The sequence below is a fragment of the Bos javanicus genome, chromosome 3, assembly GCF_032452875.1.
Source record: "Bos javanicus breed banteng chromosome 3, ARS-OSU_banteng_1.0, whole genome shotgun sequence".
Taxonomy (NCBI): Eukaryota; Metazoa; Chordata; class Mammalia; order Artiodactyla; family Bovidae; genus Bos; species Bos javanicus.
The window spans coordinates 106374029-106389178 of record NC_083870.1 but is presented as its reverse complement, the minus strand read 5'-3'; the positions used below and the strand labels follow the sequence as shown (position 1 = coordinate 106389178).

Genomic DNA, 15150 nt, shown 5'->3' with positions numbered 1-15150 from the left:
GATGCAGTGTAATCCCCTAGGGCTGAGGATGTTAGGGCTGTGGACTCAAGCCCAGAGAGGGGCAGACATAGAAGAGTGTCACACAGCTCATGGCAGAGCCATGGGGGCCAGTCCAGGCCCTTTGCACCAATTCAGCTGCCTCACCTTGGCTCTCAGCAGTGGCCAAGATGGGGATTTTCTAAGGCAGATGAGGAAGCTTGGTGTGGCCATCATGGGGCTGCGAGACCTCATCTCTCCTGCTGGCAATAAGATTTTATGAAAGAAAAAAGGACCTGACACAGCAACCACAGGCAAAGGATTGAGTGGCCTTTGAGCAATCACTTCACTGGTCAGTGCCAACTGGCCCCCTCTTGGCCTCTTGAGTGTCTGGGAAGCCAGGAGTGACGGTGACACAAGGGACACACCGGTGGTAAAAGACTGTTTTTCGACATCTGTCTGGCCCCCCATCTTCTTTCTTTTTCTTTTGGCCAGACCCCAAGGCTTTACAGGATCTTAATTCTCCACCAGTGATGGAGTGCCCTCAGAGTCCTAACCACTGAACCGCCCGGGAATTCCCCTCCCACCTTCTTTCAAGGAGCAGATTATTCAGCACTCTTTCAAATCTTTCCTTGACTGTTTCAACTCAGGGCTTCCTATATCCCAGGGCTTCTTGTTGGGGAGACAGGTTCAGCCTTTTCATTTTTGCTGAGAGGGATAGCGGCGGTGCAATGAAGAGGGAAGGCTTTGAAATGGGGCAAAACCTAGCCCTGGCTCTGCCACATTACAGCTATTTCATTTGCGTTTTCCTCCCCTTAGTTGTAAAACGGAGATAATAATAGTACCACCCTCACAGGGTGGTTAAAGGGCTGAAGGAGATCCTGTCAAGCCTGGAGGAAGTTCTCCATAAAATGCTGCTGTTACTATCATTGTGTGCTAACGGCTGTGGTCTCCACGCCTTTCCACAAAGTGGGGGTTTCTGCCCAAGGCAAAGCGTTGCCTCTGCGTTGCCTGGTTACCTCAGCTTGTCTTTCTCCCCCATCATGAGGACCGCAAAGATGCCTCTGTCCACAAGAAGAAATAGTCCATCTTGGGGAAAGAGAGAGAGGCGTCGGTTAGGAAAGTGCCAGCGCTACATACTCCAGGTTTAGAGCAGAAGGAGACTCGACTTGATTCCAGAAGTTAAAAGGGGGCAGTGGGCTTTGGAACTCCTACTTTTCCTGGACCTGCGGGTTCGAAGTCATGAGGTGTAGATCTCGCTCTGGGAGAACTCACTCTGGGGGTCCGTGGGCAGGTCACTTTTAGCCTTGGGCTTCAGTTTCCTCGTGCGTGTCAGGTGGGTCTCCAGGCCTTCCCCCGATGTTGCGCGGAGCACGCGCAGCCGGATACGGGTTCCGGACTAGAGAACGTGGCTGGATGGCACCAGCTAGCAGGCCGGGTGGTTTGGGCAGGCGGGAGGACCGGCGCGCTCCAGGATTGGCTGGAGGCGGGGTAGCAAAGCTCCAGGATTGGCCAGATCAGAGAGGGCTGGACGAACCTTTAAGAGGCGCGGGGGGCGTGCAGGGGAGAGAGTGCTTCGCCCAGCCGCCTGCCGGGTTAACTTGTGTGCGGCGACCGAAGTGGCGGCGGCGGCTACAACTACAACGCGAGCCCGGGCGGAGCGGAGGCCCGCGGAGCAGAGGAGCATCCCGGCTTCCCGGTCCCCGGGCGGCGTGGCCCGCGGGTCATGGCCAAAGGAGAGGGCGCCGAGAGCGGCTCCGCCGCGGGACTTCTGCCCACTGGCATCCTCCAAGCCGGTGAACGCCCGGTCCAGGTGAAGGTGAGGTCCCCGCAACCCCAGATGGAGGGTCTGGGATGGGGGGCCAGGATGAGATGGGGGCGTCGCGGGATAAGCCTGGTTCTGGGACACACTGGGCTAAGCCAGGGACAGAAGAACTCAGAGGCAAGAGAGAGCTCTGGGGGTGCCCTGGAGGCGGGGAGTGATGGAAAAGGTTTGTAGGCGCCAGGCCCCCCTTTTGCCCACCCCAGCTCTGGGCATTTCTGGAGAGCAGCCTTACAGGCAGCTCCACGTGGTGCCCGGCTCTGCCTAGCAGGTTTCCGTTCCTCTGTGATCAGCCGCTAAAGTTTGCTGCCCTAGACGGCAGGGAGACCCCAGAAATCTGAGAAACCCACCTTGGTCCCCCATCTCTCATCCGCCTACTCCCCACCCCCCACATCCTACGCTAGCTTCTCAACTCTACGGCGAGGGCGAGGGCGGATCAAGTTCATTCATAAAACAAGAGCTCTGCTCTTAAAGGAGCCGCATCCTGTAGGCTCTGTGTGAGTGTAGGTATCGGCCGCGCGTACACTTTGCGCTTTGCCTGTCTTGACTTTCGGCCCCATTCCCAGCTCTCTGGACGTAATGAAGGACCCAGTGACATCAGGCGGCCCCAGAGAGGGATCCCAGGCAATATATCTGCCTGGGAGGTGACTGCCTTTTCGTTTTAATTTTATTAACCGATCTTTGGAAGGAGCCTGGGTAAGCAATTAATGCTGCTGCAATGTATGAGTAATCTACTTTCCCTGGGCAACCTTAACCTCCCTAGTGCCCCACCCAGAGAGGGCCCAACCCAGCACCTAGAGGCTTTCCTACCCGCTATTCCCCAGTCCCCACAACAAGATCCCCTGGGCACTGGGGGAGGGGGACAGGGAGAGGTAGGGGAGGGCATCTCCTGGGTTTGCCTGAAGGTCTGGCTGCCTCCAGGGGCCAGGGAGGCTCTGGGACAGATGGAAGGAACAGCTGTGCCTACAGCCAACTGGGCTGGGCCCTTAAAGATCTCTAGAGCTCTCACCCAGTAGGCAGGTGGGTTCTACCCTCTGAACTATGGCGGGAGCCAGGCCTGGGCTTAGGCAGCTTTTGGCAGCAAGAGGATTTTCAGGTTGTGGCAGTTGGTGCCAGGTGGGGACAGGTTCACTGCTGGAGCATACTCCCCCTTCAACTTGGAAAGAAACATTATTGAGGCCTTGCGGGGGGGAGTCATTAAGGGATGGGGCACTGATGATCTGGGGTTGGGGTGAGGTGGCTTAGGGGCTACTTCTTCAGTATGAATTCGCCTTTTCCAGATTTTTAAAAACAGAGAAGACCTCTCTTTTCTTGTGAGAAGTGAACTCTTCCCTGGGTGGTAACAGGGCAAGGCAGAATTATCCTTCCTGGCAGAGTTGGTTAGAGGGATGGTCTTGGCTCTGGAAAGTTCTACAATGGAGGCCAGTCTCGTCTCCAGGTCTCTTCATTCTTTCCTCTTCTTCCCAGAAGGAACCAAAGAAGAAAAAACAGTTGTCCATTTGCAACAAACTATGCTATGCAGTTGGGGGAGCCCCGTATCAGGTGACGGGATGTGCCCTGGGGTTCTTCCTGCAGATCTACCTGTTGGATGTAGCTCAGGTGAGTGAGCTGAACTCCCTAGGGCTCCTCCATCATCCCAAGGTGGGAGAGACTACGGACTCTAGGCTAGGGTTTTTTCCCTCAACTGGGAAATGGGACTAGGCACCCCTCCACTTCTGCCTCTCAGAGTCACAGTGGAGTAGAAATAAGGCTTTGGAGAGTATCCAGAAGGGGAGTCTCTCAGCCCCAGGAGTCTTAGCTGGCAAGGTCAGGCAACTCCTCCTTGCCTGGCAAAAGCAACAGAGCCTGGAGGGGTAGGCAATGGTGTGAGAGAATAAAGCCCGCTCTGACGTTCTTAGAAGAGACTGGCACACCATGTCCCCAGTTGGACGGCAGTCAGCTGGCTTGGCTCGGAGATTGGTGGATGTTGTCAGGCCTGTGGATGAGGTGCATCCCACCTTCACCTAAGGAGCAGAGGCATGCAAGTGGACAGAGGGGCCCTCACAGGGTACTTAGGGTGTCACAGGGCTCCTCGGCCAGCAGCCTGGCATCCTGAGAATTCACCTTGTCTGGTGCAAGAGTGGGAGGCCAAACTGCCAAGGCTCTCAGGGTGCACACACCGGCTGTCTTTTGCATGTAACTTCTGACTTTGCAAACAAGGCATCTTAGTGGTATCCGCTTACAGATGGGGAACCCTGAGCCCCAGATAGGACAAATGACTCCCTTTAAGTAGCTAGTTTCCAAGCAACTCCCATGCCCTGGGTCCTAAGTTGGGTGCAAATACGACTAACCCCCTGTCAAAATGTAAAAAGTTAGAAAAGTCAGATGAGGAAAGTCCTCTCCATCTTCTTGGAGTAATAGTAATAGTGATAGTAATAGCAGAGCCTTGAATAAAGAAGAGTCCAGAAAAATTGTCTATAAGCCGAGATGTTCTGGAGGCAGAGGTATAACTTTAATGGGTAGTGATGGTAACAGCCTACTCTATTTAATCCTTTTTCCACATCCAAGATAGAGCTCGACCCTGTAAAATAGGGATCATACACCATTATACAGATGGGAAAACTGAGGGCCACTGTGGTGACCCAGAAAATGCTATCTCTGCTTTTATTTGGCTGCACTGGGTCTTAGTTACACTTAGTTGCAGCATGTGAGATCTTATTCCCCCTCCAAGAGTCAAACCTGGGCCCCCTGCATTGTGAGCATAGAGTCTTAGACACTAGACCACTAGGGAAGTCCCTCAAATGCTCGTTCTGGCATCAGGTGGTTAGGGGCTTGTGAGAGGGAGACAAGGAAATGCAATCTGGATTCAGTCTAATTGATGAGTTTTCAAAGGCAGTGGAGGGGAGGACAGAAGAGGGGGGACCTGGCAAAGTTTCTCAGGAGACACACAGTACCACTGCTATTGGGTGACTGTAATTATCATTATTAACAAGGCAAGTGATGATGCTTGAGGCCTGGGTAGGAGCAGTACAGGGTCCTAATGGCCTGGCTGAAGTGGGGAGGGACCCCCGCTTTTGCCCATCAGTGAGGGTTGAGGTTGCCCATCAGATGAAGGAAGAGGGAGTCATCTTTTTCCTGTTACTCATCCCAGGTGGATCCTTTCTCTGCTTCCATCATCCTATTCGTGGGCCGAGCTTGGGATGCCATCACAGACCCCTTGGTGGGCTTCTGCATTAGCAAATCTCCCTGGACCCGCCTGGGCCGCCTCATGCCCTGGTGAGTAGAAGATGCTCCTTCACGGTGGTAGAAGGCGGGGCCTCTGGTGTGTCTGCTACCCCATGGTTCTTCCCTCTGGTTTGTCAGCCTGGGAGGTGAGAAGAAGGAATGATGGCAAAAGCCTCAGCAGGGCCTCAGCTGGACCAGTCATGGGCACTGGAACTCTTGCCAGTTCAGGCTGGTCTAGCTGTTAGACTGAGAAGATTCCCCTGTCTCAGGCCCCATTCCTCCCCAAGGTCCTTTCCCTTCCATGAAACTGGAATTCTAACCTCTCCACTCCATCACTTCCTATAGCGGTTGAAAGGTTACATTCTGGAGCCAGCCTGCTTCAGTTTTAATACCAACTTGACCACTTATAGCTGTACCACCTTGGGCAAGACAGTTTAACTCCTCAGCCTCAAGTTCCTTCATCTGCACAGTGGAGATAATAATTATATCTTCCTCACTGGGTTGTGGTGAAAATTAAATTTTGTAATATATAATGTACTTGGCTTCCCTGGTGGCTCAGACAGTAAAGACTCTGCCTACAGTGCGGGAGATGTGGGTTCAATCCCTGGGTTGGGAAGAGCCTCTGGAGAAGGGAATGGCAACCCACTCCAGTATTCTTGCCTGGGGAATTCCATGGACAGAGGAACCTGGTGAGCTACAGTCCATGGGTTTGCAAAGAGTCGGACCTGACCGAGTGACTAATACACACACACAGCATATAACGTACTTAGAACAGTGCCTGACACATTAAGTAATATATAACTGGACACCCCTGCAGAGTGGCTCCTGGAGGTGGGGTATGGGTGGATGATAAAACCGAGAATGGGAGTGCCTAACCTCTGGCTTCTTGGGCCCTGAGAACGACCTTTTCCTTTGATACAAAGCCTACACTCCTCAGCTTCAGACTGTGAGGCAGGGTTGGGGGAGGTGGTGCCACAGATCAGACGGCAAAGGCAGGCACAAGGGACAGGCGAACAGGCCGGAGCTCTGGTTCCCTCCAGGACATCCTGCTTGGTGGTTGGGGGGGAGGAGGACATACCCCTTTCATCTCTGGCCCATCCACGCTCAAGTGGGCGCCTTCCTGCCCCAGGGGCGCGCATACCTGGTCTCCGGCCTTCAAGGCCTTCAAAGCTCTTCCCACAGTCCCTGCCCCCCCACCCACAGCTTCCTTTCCCACGAGGCCCCCCTCCCTCCAAAACCCCGCCAGCCCCTGGCGAAGGCCCAGGTCGAGGCCTTTGATCCAGGCTTTGTGGCCAGGGGACAGGAGAGCCTGCCTTACCTGCGCAGGATGCTGGGGCTCCCAGGGAGCCAGCCCCTGAGACTGCCTCAGGGGCCCTGTACCCGCCTGTACCCGCAGTCCGTTGTACCCGCCTCCCTGGCAGCTGGTGGGGGGCGGGGCTCCGCTGCCACATCTCCTCATGAGGCACAGCCAATGGCAGGCAGCCACTCGGGCCAGCCTGAGGCAGCAGTAACCCGGGTTACTTTCAGTCACATTTGGTTCCTCAGCTTCCTCAGCGGCCGGCTGCTTGGACGGGAGTATTTTGGCGAGGGCTGCCAGAGCAGCCCTTGTTCTGGGAGGATTTGGGACAGGAGAGGAGGGGTGGGGTGGGGTGAGGCAGGGGGAGGGGAGGAAGCCCTCTCTGTGGGAGGTAGGATCCGAGGCCATCTTGCCTGCCTGGGCAGGTGTGGCAGCCCACTTGGTGAAGTAGCTGAGGGCCCTTAGGGCTGGTTTCTGATTTGACGCATGTCTCTGGACATGTCCTCAGCTGTCTGGGTGGGACCTCCTGGCAATATCTGCGTGGTCCCCCACCCCCATCTGAGTGCGTGCTGAAGGCTGCCATGTAATACACATGACCCAACTCTCCATCCATACCTGTCAGGACCTGGGAACCCTTCTCCTTCCAGTGTAAGAAGAGGCTGGGCCTTCCAGGGGTTCATGAGCCCTGGGACGCCCCTCTCCTCCTAGGCCTCAGATCAGCCCCTGCCCTCAGTCAGCATTTAGGTCTTCCTTTTCAGACCAGGAAGACTTTGACAAACGCTTTCCTGGAGTTCCCAAGGCCGCCAGTGAGGGGCAGGGTGTCAGCAGGGCCACGTGGCAGATGTGGCAGGGCTGGGCCTGAGGTCGGAGTCCCAGCCCAGGGCTTTGCAGCTCCTGAAGTCTCCTGCTGGGCTTTCCTGGTGTGATAATCACGGCGCTGTGTCCCAAGCGCTGGTCTACATTTTAATATTAACTACTTCAACCCAATGACGCAGAGCCCAAGTCCTTACAGTGGCCTGCAGAGCCCAGGCATCCCTTTTCCTCTCCAAGTTCATCTCCTAATTCCATCTCCCATACTCCAGCCCCCTGACCTCCTTGGTACTCCCCAGACCTGCTGGGGCACATTTCCGGCCTGAGCACCCTTGCCCTGCAAGCTCTGCAAGGCCAACTCCCGCTCATCTTGGCGCAGAGGTCACCTTCTCAATGAGGGCAACTCAGGCCACTTGGCTATGGATTGTACCCCCATACTCTTAATCCTCTTCAGCCTGCTTTCTATTTTCCATAACACTTAATTACCATCTAATACGTTACGTAGCTTTTGTGCGTGTGTGTGATAAAATACACTATTTAAAATTTTTTTAATTTACCATTTTAGCCATTTGCGAGTGTACAATTCAGTGGCATTAAGTATGGTCACACTATTGCACAACCATCTCCAGAACTTTTTCCAAACTGAAACTCTGTACCCATTAAACACTAACTCTTCATTCCTTCTTTCCCTCTAGCCCCTGGCAACCAACTGTCTTCTGTCTGTGAATCTGACCCATCTAAGTGGGATCATACCAGATTTGTCTTTCTGTGTCACTTCTAGGTTTATACTGTAGCATGTTTCAGAATTTCATCCCTTTTTAAGGCTGGATAGTACATATCTTATGTTTATTTTTTTTTGTTTGCCAACTAGCATGTGAATGTCATGAGGGCAGTGATTTGTCTGTTTTGTTTCCTGATCCATCCCAAGTCATTAGAATAGCACTCAGCTCAGAGTTAGCACTTGAATATTTCTTGAGTAAATGTTGAAGGTGAGGTAGGTGTTCTTACTACTCTCATTTTACAGATGAGAAAATGAGTCTCAGAGAAGGTAAATAACTTGCCCAAGACCAAGTTATTAATAGTTAGTAGTAGAGCCAGAACTGGATCCCTGAATTGTGGGCCCTTCTAACCATGGGTCTCCATGGCCTTGGTTCTCAGCTGCCTTTTCTATTTTTTTTTAAGATTTTATCTATTTTATGTTTGACAGCACTGGGTCTTGGGTGCTGCACACAGGCTTTCTCCAGTTGCAGGGACCTCTCTCTAGCTGAAGTTCATGGGCTTCTCATGGTGGAGGGCTTCTCTTGTTGCGGAGCACAGGCTCAGTAGTGGGGCCTGGGTTCCGTTGCTCTGCGGCATGTGGGATCTTTCTGGACCATGGGATTCACATGTGGGGAGGCAGACCTTTGCCACCCCCAACCCTGCTTATAGTTATTTCATGGGGCCCAGTCCTCCCTTGTGGCCGCTCCAGAAGGAAATCTTCCCCTGGAATTAGCCTCCCTTCACCCCGTGTGTACACACAATGGTGAGAACCCCAGCACTGGGGCTGCTTCTTCTCCCCAAAGTCTCAGCCTCCATTCTCATCCCCCAGCCCATAGAAAGCCCCTGTGTCTAGAGCCTTAACCCCTAGGGAGAGGCAGTCAAGACTCAGAAGGGTCTGACCTCCTGCTCCATGCTCGGAATTGTAGGCCAGAACCCTGTCTCAGTCTGCCCTTCCAGGGTTGGCCATCAGTACCTTCCCAGAGACCCTGGGGTGGGTGGATCCAGAGGGAGGAATTTCCTTCCCACCAGGCACCCTGTGGGGCTGCTGAAGAGTCCAGGCCGGGCCCGAATCCTGGGGTTTTGGCATCCAGCTCCCACTCAGACTCTCCCCTTCCTCAGGATCACCTTCTCCACCCCCCTGGCCATCATCGCCTACTTCCTCATCTGGTTCGTGCCCGACTTCCACCAGGGCCAGACCCTGTGGTACTTGCTTTTCTACTGCCTCTTTGAAACGCTGGTCACGGTGAGTGTGGGCAGGGGGAAGGAAGTCCCTGGGGCCTCCGGGGTTGGTGCCCAAAGCCACATCTGTCTGTCCATCGTCTGACTGGCCGAGGGCCTCTCTTCCATGCCAGTGTTTCCACGTTCCCTACTCAGCTCTCACCATGTTCATCAGCACGGAGCAGAGTGAGCGTGATTCTGCCACTGCCTATCGTAAGTTTCCCCCGCCCACTGATCCCACCCACCAGGCACCCAGAGTCCCCCACTCCTTGACTCTCCTACCATGTTTCTTCCCTTTTGGGCTCAGCTCTCTGCTCTTGGGAGAAGGTGTGAAACCATACTAAAAAATAACTGATTGCTCTCTTGAGACCAGAGAGGTACAAGGACCAGGCAGAGGTCACACAGCAAGACCACAAGTTTAAGCCAAGATGCCATCTATAACCATTCCATCCGGAGCTGTTTCCATCTCTTGGGGCTAGAGCTTCTGGGGCTTCTATCCATCTGACGTTCCTCCCTGGGGGCCCACAAGCCATGCGGCCCTTCCAAAGGACCTTTTTTTCTGCTCAGGGATGACCGTGGAGGTGTTAGGTACAGTGCTGGGCACAGCAATCCAGGGGCAGATCGTGGGCCAAGCAGATTCGCCTTGTATCCCGGATGCCAATGCTTCTACAGTCAATCGCACGCAGAGTTCCACCTCGATCAAAGAAACGGTGAGTTCTTGGCAGGGCAGGGATGGGGGAAGATGAGGAATGATGGGGTTTGCAGTTATCCTCAGAATAGTAATAATGGCTAGTGTTGGTAATTTGTTGGGCATTTGTTACATACAGTTTTAATATGTCCACTTTGCAGATAAGGAAACTGATGCACTGAAAGGCTAAATAATTTGTCCAATGTAATATAGCTAGTGAGTTGCAGAAACTAGGTTTCGGAAGATTTGAACTGTGGGCTTTCAGACTCCACATCCTGGCCTTTTTAGAGTTCATCTGGGCTTGTTCCAGCCTTGGGAAGCAGCAGTAGGCCCAAGCTAACTTTCTCATTTCACAGATGGAGACAGAGAGGCCCCCAGAGAAGGGACTGATCAAAGGTCATTGAGTAGAGCTGCTGGGAGCTGGGATGAAATCAGACTGACTGTGTCTCTATGTGATCTTTACCTGCTTTATAGCAAAATGCATACCTGCTGGCGGCAGGAGTCATTGCCTCCATCTATGTCATCTGTGCTGTCATCTTGATCCTGGGCGTGCGGGAACAGAGAGGTGAGGGGTCCCAGGGAGGGGTACAGGCCCCATCGTGGGGCAGTTTTTGTCCCTCTGCCTGGGCCTCAGACTCTGGGAGGGGCCTCTGCTCCTGCTCACTGTCCCCTCTGGCCCCCAGAATCCTACGAGACTCAGCAGACCAAGCAGATGCCCTTCTTTCGGGGCCTCCGGCTGGTCATGAGCCATGGGCCGTACATCAAGCTTATTGCCGGCTTCCTCTTCACCTCCTTGGCTTTCATGGTGAGTGGGGCTCTGATATGCTCAGCCTGATGGGGGAGTGCAATAGGGGATGGGATAGGCCTTAGAATGTGACAGGGCCTGAGGGACAGGTGGAATGGGGCTGGGGTGAGCAGAGGTCCCCCGAGCATGCAAAGAGTCTTCGAGGCTCAGCTCCATCAGCACCTGTTTCTTTGTCTTTCTTCCTGCTACACCGTCCTGGCCCCCAGCTGGTGGAGGGGAACTTTGCCTTGTTTTGTACCTACACCTTGGGCTTTCGGAACGAATTCCAGAATCTGCTCCTGGCAATCATGGTGCGTGTGGGGCCCCAAGGGTGGCTGAAGGGGCTTAGGCAGTGAGATGGTTCTTTGGATAGCCAGAGGATATTTCCCAGACTGGCCAAGATCGTGAGGGATGAGGGAGGCTTCTCAGAACATTTGGATCTGACCTACAGTGGCTTAGGTAGGACTATGAAAGAAAGAGTTGGGTACATATATCAAATCTATTGGGACTCCCTGGTGGTCCAGTGGCTAAGACTCCACATTCCCAATGCAGGGGGTCTGGGTTCAGTCCTTGGCCAGGGAACTAGCTCCCACATGCCGCCACAGAATATCCTGTAACTAAGAGTTTGCATGCTGCAACTATGGGGAGGAAAAAAAAAAAAAAGATCCTGAGTGCTGCAACTAAGACCTGGCACAGCCAAATAAATATTTTAAAAATATCTTTATATTGTACACCTTGAACTAGTAACTAGTACAATGTTCTTGTCAATTATATCTTAGTAACACTGGGGAAAAAAGAAAGCATTGGGGTTAGATGTTCAAGTAGAAAGCATAGCGAAAGCAAAGATGTGGAGGCCAGAACTCGGAGTTCTGTATTCAGAGGGCAGCAGATAAGATCAGGACTTTGTCCTAGCTCCTTGAAGAGCCATCAGCTGCCGTGGAGCAATCCAGGGGATGGCAGCTGGCTGCTCCTGGTCAGGGCTAGGAGCACCTTTGGAGTCCTGGGAAGGGCAAGAGGGATTCCAGGGCTCTAACCCACTTCTTCACCCCTTTGCCCCTCCACAGTTCTCAGCCACAGTCACCATCCCCATCTGGCAGTGGTTCCTAACCCGGTTTGGCAAAAAGACAGCTGTGTACATTGGAATCTCGGTGAGTGGAGCTGAAAGGGTAGGGCCTGGGCTGGCCTGGGGGTTACTGCTGGGAGCCCCCCAGCTGACTCATCTTCCTACACCCACTCTCCTAGTCAGCAGTGCCATTTCTCATCTTGGTGGCCCTCATGGAGAGTAATCTGATTGTCACATACGTGGTGGCTGTGGCAGCTGGCATCAGCGTTGCAGCTGCCTTCTTACTACCATGGTAAGTATATATATATATATATATATTGGTATGTTCCCCAGCCTCCCACCTCCCCAGTTCTGAAACTCCTTAGGGAGAATCTGTGGGGACTTCTCTTTCTGCAGGTCCAGGTTGGGAGTGGGGCAGGTCCTCCCGGTACAGTTGTACAGATTGTGAACTGCTTGAGCACACCTAGTCAGGATGGGAAATGGGGGTTCAAACCCTGTACTTTACTTGCCCAGCTGAGCAGCTACATGTGGGGCTACTTCATCTCAGAGGAAAAGGCCTTCTTTTTTGATTCACGTGAAGTTGCCATCTCATCACTGAACTGTGTGTGTGTACTATAGAACTGCCAGCTCCCAGAGGAGCGCTCTTACTGACCTGGACCACACCGGCTAGTGGAGGCCTGGGGTTGCTAGGTGGGAGGGTGCTCATGGCTGCCACCCCTGTGTGCAGGTCCATGCTGCCCGACGTCATTGATGACTTCCACTTGAAGCAGCCCCACATCCACGGGACCGAGCCCATCTTCTTCTCCTTCTACGTCTTCTTCACCAAGTTTGCCTCTGGAGTCTCTCTGGGCATCTCCACCCTCAGTCTGGAGTGAGTGGGGTGGGGGTCTGGGTAATGCTGGGCAGGGGCAGGCCCCAGGTGCCCCCTCCTCACCACTCCCCTAACCACTGGGCCCCACAGCTTCACCGGGTACCAGACCCGTGGCTGCTCCCAGCCGGCACGTGTCAAGTTCACGCTGAAGATGCTGGTGACCATGGCTCCCATAGTCCTCATCCTCATAGGCCTGCTGCTCTTCAAGCTGTACCCCATTGATGAGGAGAAGCGGCGGCAGAACAAGAAGGCCCTGCAGGCTCTGAGGTGAGTGGGCAAGGGATGGTTGGTGGACAAAAGAGCATCATCCAGTCTAAGCCCTTGAAAAGCACCTCCTGGAGCTGCCAAGCTCGGATCTGCCTCCCACACATCTTCCCCTCCACCGCTTCTCCTCTGCCCTTCCCCTCTGCCAGTTCATCACAATGGCAGTTGATGTATCTTTTCTTCTTTTTGACTATTTTATTTTTAAAAAATATTTATTTGGCTGCATCGAGTTGCAGCACACAGAATCTTTGTTGCAGCATGCAGGCTGCTCTAGTTACGGCATGGGACCTCTGTAGTTGCAGTATGCGGGCTTAGGTGCCCCTCAGTATGTGGGGTCTTAGTTCCTCAACCAGGAATCGAATCGATGAGTCTCCAGATGCCAGGAAGGGAGCTAAAGACTACATCCCCTTGCATTGGAGGGTGGATTCTTAACCACTGGACCACTGGGAAAGTCTCCTAGTTAATGTTTCTTGAGCCCTTTGCTGTCTGCTTATGCTGAGTTGGTTTTACGTTTATTCATTCATCAAGTACGTATATGGGAAGCCTGTGTGCCAGGCCTTGGTCTAGTGAATGATACAAACAAAAATCCCCGTCACCTAAGGCGGTTTACATTTTAGAGAGTGTGCTCATGATCTCCTGTGGTCATCTTAACAGCCTTGGGCATCAGAGATTCCTGTGATTCTCACTCTGCAGATGAAGAAAGTGAGGCTTAATCAGAAGTGTGACAAGTGATAAGGGGCAGACCTGGGGTTTGAGCCCCTGTATTCTAACTCCAGAGCCCATACTCTTCATGGCTCTCCTGGCATGCAGGACCTCAGTGTGAAGACCAGAGAGCAGGGTGGAGTGAGTTATGCCAGCTCATCAACCCGCCCAGGCCAGGATGTAGTACTGGAACTTGGGGTGCCTTGAGGACAGCAGGAACAGTGAACAAACCTCAGCAGTTTCTGGGCTGAGAGTGGGAGTGAACAAGCACTGTCCTGTGATTTAGACTAACCTGGCAGTCAGCTAAGCCTGCAGAGCCAAGATCCCTCGGGGAACAAGCAGGTGAGTAAGGATGCTTCCTCCAACCCGTCTCCTCTGGTTCTTGCAGGGAAGAGGCCAGCAGCTCAGGCTGCTCTGACACAGACTCTACAGAACTGGCCAGCATCCTCTAGTACCTACTGGATGGCCCGAAGCCACTATATACAGGGCCTGGGTCACCAGGCCACACGAGGAATCGAGGCCCGCTTGCCTGCTCCCTGCATAGCTGGTCTCCAGATGCCAGGAAGGGAGCTAAAGACTTCATCGTAGGCTGCTCCCTGAATAGCTGGTCTCCAGATGCCAGGAAGGGAGCTAAAGACTTCATAGTAAGTGACCCAGGACACCTCCTGTGCCTATCATGGGGCGGGCATCAGCCGCCAGCCTCCCTGTGACCACCCTAGGGGCCAAGCCCAGGGACTGCTACTGTGAATATGCCAAGGACTGATTGGGCCTAGCCTGGAACACTAATGTAGAAACGTTGTATACAGAGACTAATTAATAACTTAATGACCATGTATATAGCAGTGTGTATGTATGTATATGTCTGTAAGCTATTAATGTTATTAATTTTCATAAAAGCTGGAAAACTGAGCTGCCTGTTTCTGCCTTTGTTCTCAGCAACTCACTGAGCCCTTCTGTTCCAGGATGCAGAGAGTAAGAGGGAGCCAGAATGTGTGTGGGGGTGTAACAACAGCATTGGCTAACGTTTACTAAATACCTGTCTGTACCAGGCCCAGTTGTGGAAGTTTTCCTCTCACCTTGATGGTGTTCTCACTTAATCCTGGGAACCATTTTGCTGGGTCAGGACTGTCCTCATTTTATTTTATTAGTATTTTTAAATTTTTTGGCTATGTGGCATGTGGGGTCTTAGTTCCCCAACCAGGGTTAGAATCCACGCCCTCTGCAGTGGGAGCACAGTCTTAATTACTGGACCACCAGGGAAGTCCCCTGTCCCCATTTTACAGGTGAGGAAACTGAGCCCCACTACTGAGAGAAACTTGGCTAAACTCACACAGCCAATAGAGATCTAACTGGGATAACATCCCAGGTGTGTGAGACTCCAGTATCTTAACCACAACCCACTGTACCCTGAGTCTGAGAACAGCCAGTTTGCTCTGCTCAGGCCTGTGCGCTCTGCTTCCTGCCCTGTGCGTGCCTGAGCACGCGGGGCTGGCTGTGCAGGGGCGGATTCTGTGATTAGGACCCTGGGGGCCCGAGAGACCTGTGATTCTCTATCACTGATGACAGTGTTGGAAGGCCAGTCTATGTGTTGCTTGAGGGGAAGGATCTCACCACTGGTATCGGGGAGGAGGGCAGTGGGAAACGCCTAGTTTGTAGCATTTGCCTATTTCTAGAGTGTAAATGTTCCCACTG

At 53.1% G+C, this 15150-nt stretch overlaps 1 protein-coding gene across 4 annotated transcripts; it reads left to right on the top strand.

The window, feature by feature from the left end:
* Window positions 1-1536: 1536 nt before the first annotated feature.
* On the top strand, window positions 1537-14367 carry MFSD2A (MFSD2 lysolipid transporter A, lysophospholipid). 4 transcript variants are annotated; one of them, XM_061412390.1, is made up of 14 exons: window positions 1537-1795; window positions 3266-3405; window positions 4898-5053; window positions 8988-9111; window positions 9221-9299; window positions 9654-9796; window positions 10249-10339; window positions 10458-10579; window positions 10786-10869; window positions 11623-11706; window positions 11801-11913; window positions 12349-12492; window positions 12583-12759; window positions 13847-14367. In XM_061412390.1, the coding sequence occupies exons 1-14, from the start codon at window positions 1703-1705 to the stop codon at window positions 13908-13910; spliced, it is 1614 nt and encodes a 537-aa protein (XP_061268374.1). In that variant the 5' UTR covers window positions 1537-1702; the 3' UTR covers window positions 13911-14367. The 4 variants fall into 4 exon arrangements, with proteins under 4 accessions (XP_061268374.1, XP_061268373.1, XP_061268372.1 ...); XM_061412389.1 differs by having other exon boundaries at window positions 1538-1789; window positions 3266-3397; window positions 4929-5053; XM_061412388.1 differs by having other exon boundaries at window positions 1538-1795; window positions 3269-3397; window positions 4929-5053.
* Window positions 14368-15150: the final 783 nt, after the last annotated feature.